Consider the following 5,370-nt stretch of genomic DNA (forward strand, 5'->3'; position numbering starts at 1 on the left):
TTCCAGTCTATTTCGAAGTTTAGGGAATTTCTCCACGGGTGAGGGTCAAAGTCAGCGCTCCCCTGGCGGTGGCAGCTCAGGCAGGACCTGGTGGCCTCTGCAAGTGTCACATCCTGGCGATGTCACATCCCAGCAGGTGGCAGCAGGAGCCCGGGCTGGCCTCTGAATGCCAGTCTTTCAGGGGATTATTAAAATTATATTTTATTAGGGGATTATTAGTAAAAATAAATCAATAAATATTATTTATAATTGTATGATATTATATTATAATATATTATATTATATAATATCATATTATATTATATCATACCATAATATAATATCATATAATATTATATATATTATATATGATATATAATATTATATATATAATATATAATATTATATATTATATATATTTTATATAGTATAATATATTATAAATTATATAGTACACAGCACATAGTATATAGCATATATTATATTGATATAATATGTTATAAATTAATTTAATATATAATATATTAATCTAATATTGCATTCTGTTATATTTTAATATAATATACAATATATTAATATTGCATATTAATATAATATGGTCTATGAATATAATATAGCACATTATTATATACTATTATATTATACATAATATGATAATATTATATATAAAATATATAAATATAATAATGTATTTAATGTAATATATTATATATTATCATATAAATAATATCATTTATTAGTACTATTTAATTTTTTATTATTATTATTATTTATTAAATTTTAAAATTAATTTTAAAAGTAAATATTTTAAAAAAACATTTTAAAAACACCTCATTTTTGGGGGGGCACAGAGCTGAGGACTCCCTGCTCCTGCAGGAGCTTTGACCTGGTTAGGAGGAATTTGGCATTTTGGATGTCAATACCACCTCCAGAGGAAGCTGAAGCAACCTGAGGGTGAAGCAAACCAGGGGAAGTCTTGTGTTAATTGTGTCTTGTGTTAATTAATTGCGTCTTGCTTCAGCTCTTGCTGCTTTGGGGAAGTTTCTGGAAGGTTCCCTTCCGGATCTGGGCGGTTTCAGGGTTTTGAGTCACCCTTGGGAAATCAGCTCTGGTGGTTTCTGCCCCAAAAAGGGTTTGGGCAGCTCCCAGCCAGCTTTTCCCTTTGAAAAGCAGCTAATTATTAACTAATTAACCTTTTTGGGGTGTTCTGGGTGAGGGATTGGTGTTCTTTCACCTTCTTGTCCACAAATAAGTTTTTAAGCCCAACACTTAAAGTGCCCACCGCCATCTCTGCAGGAAAAATACCCCAAAAAGGGTTTTTCTGCAAATAATATTGCTCATCCTTCCTCCCAGCTCCTGCCCACCACCAGAGCTCAGCCTAGGGACATCTGTGCAGAATTTCCAAAAAAATGTGGGTTTTTTCCAGTTAGAAATGCAAAAATCTGTCAAATCCTGGGTGCCCAGCAGTTGCTGGGGTGAATCCCAAATTTCCAGTCCCAAAGGTGAGAAAGAAGAGAAAAAACCCAGAAAAAACCACAGAGACACAGGAGAGCTTCAGAAATCTTTATTTGGCAGCAAAACCACGACGCTGGGAGGAAGAGGAGGAGGAAGAGGAGGAGGAGAGGGAGGATTTTAAGGCAGGATTCAGCTCTGGAAGCTTCTCCAAGCTCCAGGATTTTGCTCGGAGGGGCGGCCTCAGTGGTGGTGCTGGTGCTGGTGCTGGTGCTGGTGCTGGTGGTCCTCCACCTCGTGCAGGTGCTCATGGGTGGCACAGGTGACACGGGTGACCAGCAGCATCATCTCCCCAAAGTTGATCTGGGCGTCCTTGTTGACGTCCAGGTCCTTCATGAGCTGGTCGATGGTGGCCTTGTTCTTCACGTGCTGTGAAGGAGAAGGAGGGGACAAAGTGAGGGCAAAATCTCCTTGTTTTATCCCTGGGTGGACAAAATTTCCCTTTGGCTTTAGGAAGGTGAGTTCCAAACCAAAAAAATTGGGGTTTTGGGGTTTTTTTGTGGTGTGGCTTCCAGGAGGAAAATGAGATTTTGGGCTGATTTTTGCAGAGAAGGGGATGAGGGTTCCTTCACGGAGAACGTTTGGGACAGGGCGGTTGGGCAGGAGAGCAGAGCAAGAGTTTCTCCCCTGGGTAGACAAAATTTTCTTTTTGCTTTAGAAAGGTGAGTTCCAAACCAAAAAAAATTGGTGCTTTGGGAGTATTTGGGGTGTGGCTTCCAGGAGGAAAAGGAGATTTTGGGCTGAATTTTACAGAGAAAGAGATGAGAGCTGTGGGGTTTCCTTCATGGAGAACATTTGGGACGGGGTGGTTGGACAGGAGAGCAGAGCAGGAAGGGGGTGAACCCAAACTCTGGGGACAATCCAACACCTCACCTTCAGGTAATTGGCCAGCTGCTTGTCAATCATCATCTTGAGCTCCTTCTTGGTCAGGGTGTCCCTGTCGCCCTCGCGGCGCGAGTACTGGTGGAAGACATCAATGATGGCGTCCATGGCCTTCTCCAGCTCTGACAGCTGCTCCTGGCTCTGCTGGCCCTGCAGGAGAAATGGTCACTCAGAATGTCCAGGAGAATCTGGGATAACTGGGCTGGATCCAGGAGAATCTGGGGAGAAACGTTCCCTTCTGGAGCTGTTGGGGGCTGAAGGACCTCCTTCTCTAAGGAAGCTGAAGGAGAAAATCTGGGGAGGAACTGTCCAGTTTTGGAGCTGTTGGAGTTTTCTCCAAGGAGGGTGAAGGACCTGGCAGGCTCTGTGCTCCTACAGATGAGAGCTCAGAGATTATTTGGCCCCAAAATGGACCTGGTTTGAGGTTGGTTCTGCTGATAAACCAACCAGAGAAGGTGATAATGCCCCAAAAAACACAGAGCAGGTGATAACACCCCAAAACCCTCAGTGGGGACACAGAGAAGGTGACAACACCTGAAAATCCTCTGTGGGGACACAGAGAAGGTAACAACACCACAAAACCTTCTGTGGGGACACCGAGAAGGTGACAACACCACAAAACCTTCTGTGGGGACACCAAGAAGGTGACAACACCACAAAACCCTCTGTAGGGACACAGAGAAGGTGGCAAAACCCCCAAAACCCTCAGTGGGGACACAGAGCAGGAGATCTGACATTCCAGGAGCCTCTTTGGTGGCCAGGAACCTCTTCCAGGAGCAAACCTCTCTCCTCACAGGTTCTGGAGATGGTTTTGCCCAGCCAGGACCCCGGGTGGAGATGAAGAGAAGCTCCCTAAGGATCCTCACACTTCAGATGACCTGGAAAAGAGCACAGACACCCCAAATGTCCCCCTGTACTTGCCTTGCTCATCTTGTCACCTCAGCGATGTCCCCTGGGGCGGCTGCGGGGCCGGTGTCACCTCGGGGTCTCTTATAGCCCAGCCATGAGGTGTCCTCATTGTGAAATGTCCCCATCCCGTTCCTGGCTGGCCCCACAAGGCCCCAGGGATTGCTCAAGGCTCCGGAAAGTTCCCTAAAAGGGGCTCTGTGGGTTTTCCTGCAAGCTCGGGGTGTCACCGGCTCAGGTGGGGGTGGCACTGTCCCCTCACCTGCTGGGATTTGCCACCAGCTCTGGGCAAAATTCCCTTCCTTTGTGGATTTTTCCATATTTGGGATTTTTCCACATTTGGGATTTTCCACATTTGGGATTTTCCACATTTGGGATTCTTCCACATTTGGGATTTTTCCACATTTTGGATTCTTCCACATTTTGAATTCTTCCACATCTGAAACTTTTCCACATTTGGGATTGTTTCACATTTGGGATTCTTCCATATCTGAGACTTTTCCACAACTGGGGTTTTTTCCACATCTGGGATTTTTCCACATTTGTGATTTTTCCCACATTTTCCTCCTTTCCAGGGCTGTTTGCTGATGCCAGAGGGTGAAGATCACCCCCTGCCCTGCTCATCCCCAAATCATCCCCACCCTTGGTCCATCCCAGTGTCCCAGGACTTGCCAAAAACCTCCAAAATCACCGAGCCCGACCTTTGACCCTTCACCAGAGCAGAACACCAGGTGCCACCCACTCCTGGCTGTGTCACACAGGGCACAGGTGGCACCAGGGCCGTCCCCAGCCTGCGGCAACCATCTGTCCATGAAAGACAATCCGGGCGTGTTCCCGGCCTGGCCCAGCTCCAGGAGCTCCATTCCATCCGTGCCAAGGGTGGTTTGTCCCCACCCCAGGTGTGCCCTGAGCTGCAGAGCCCAGGTGTGGCTCAAAGGTGAATTTTTATTTCGCTTTTCAGGGCTCTGTCCCGGATTTTGTGGCTTCTTTTGTGGTGTTGTTTTTTCTCGGCCTGGCAGAGGCCCAGCACGGGCCTGGCAGCTCCGAGCTGCCAAGCTGGGGAGCAAAATGAGATTTTCCAGCGTTTCCTCATCAAAATGAGCTGCTTGCTGACTCAGAACTCTCGTCTGGGGTTTGTTTGACCTGCCCAGCTCGTGTTGGTCTCGTCATGGTTCATCTCAGGTTGGTCTTTGGTCTCCTGGTTTTGGAGGCCAAAACAAGGCCTAGGCCGAGTTCAGGAGCTCCTTTCAGCAGGAATTTCCTCCTGGAAATGGTGACCAAATCATGAAGGTTTGGAGTCACCATCCCTGGAGGTGTCCAAGGAAGGACTGGACATTGGTCTGAGTGACCAGGTGAGGACAGATCACAGGCTGGACATTGGATGTTGGTGACCAGGTGGGGACAGGCCACAGGTTGGACATTGGTCTGGGTGACCAGGCAGGGACAAGTCAGAGGTTGGACATTGATCTGGGTGACCAGGTGGGGACATTGGTCAGGGTGACCAGGTGGGGACAGGTCACAGGTTGGACATTGGTGACCACGTGGGGACAGGTTAGAGGTTGGACATTGGTCTGGGTGACCAGGTGGGAACAGGTCACAGGTTGGACTCCATCTTGGAGGTCTTTCCCAAGTGAAAGGACCCCAGGATTCCATCCCCAGCCCCCAGCCCTGGCTGCTGGGCTGCTCTGCTTTCACAACAGGCAGGTTCTGCTGCAGAACAGGACATTTGGGGACATCGGGGACATTTCACAACAGGGGTGTCCGGAGGAGGCCACGGTGTTGCAGAATTTTGGTGCAACTTCAGGAAACCTCCTTGGGTCACTTTGGTCACCCTGGACGTGCCAGGGGGACAAGGATGGGGGACAGGGGGTTCCAAGGTGGCCTGAGCCAGGTGTGACCCCCAGGTGTGAGTGGTCAGTGGTCACTGAGGTGCTCGGGGACAAGGGGCAGTGCTGAGGGTCACAGGGACCGGTGCTGGCACTACTTTGGTGGCTCTGAGGTGTCCTTGCAGAGGAACCTCCCTGTCCAGCTGTCCCCAAGTCCCAAGCTCGGCCAAGGATCCATGAACTGGCGCAGAAACAGCCCAGGATC

The 5,370-nt window shown here is 48.0% G+C and overlaps 1 protein-coding gene across 1 annotated transcript; it reads right to left on the reverse strand.

The window, feature by feature from the left end:
* Nucleotides 1–1,528: 1,528 nt before the first annotated feature.
* LOC102071739 (protein MRP-126) lies at nt 1,529–3,381 on the reverse strand. Its single transcript, XM_014274024.3, has 3 exons — nt 3,295–3,381; nt 2,365–2,523; nt 1,529–1,860 (listed from the first exon to the last, which is right to left on the reverse strand). Exons 1-3 carry the CDS (start codon nt 3,301–3,303, stop codon nt 1,675–1,677), a joined length of 354 nt encoding a protein of 117 aa, XP_014129499.2. The 5' UTR covers nt 3,304–3,381; the 3' UTR covers nt 1,529–1,674.
* Between the last annotated feature and the right edge of the window lie 1,989 nt (nt 3,382–5,370).

Source organism: Zonotrichia albicollis, chromosome 29 (genome assembly GCF_047830755.1).
Source record: "Zonotrichia albicollis isolate bZonAlb1 chromosome 29, bZonAlb1.hap1, whole genome shotgun sequence".
In the NCBI taxonomy this organism is placed as follows: domain Eukaryota; kingdom Metazoa; phylum Chordata; class Aves; order Passeriformes; family Passerellidae; genus Zonotrichia; species Zonotrichia albicollis.

Coding starts and splice junctions, on each gene's coding strand:
- LOC102071739 (XM_014274024.3), bottom strand. Junction 1,861..2,364: donor AGCTGGCCAATTACCTGAAG/GTGAGGTGTTGG, acceptor TCTCCTTCACAG/CACGTGAAGAACAAGGCCAC.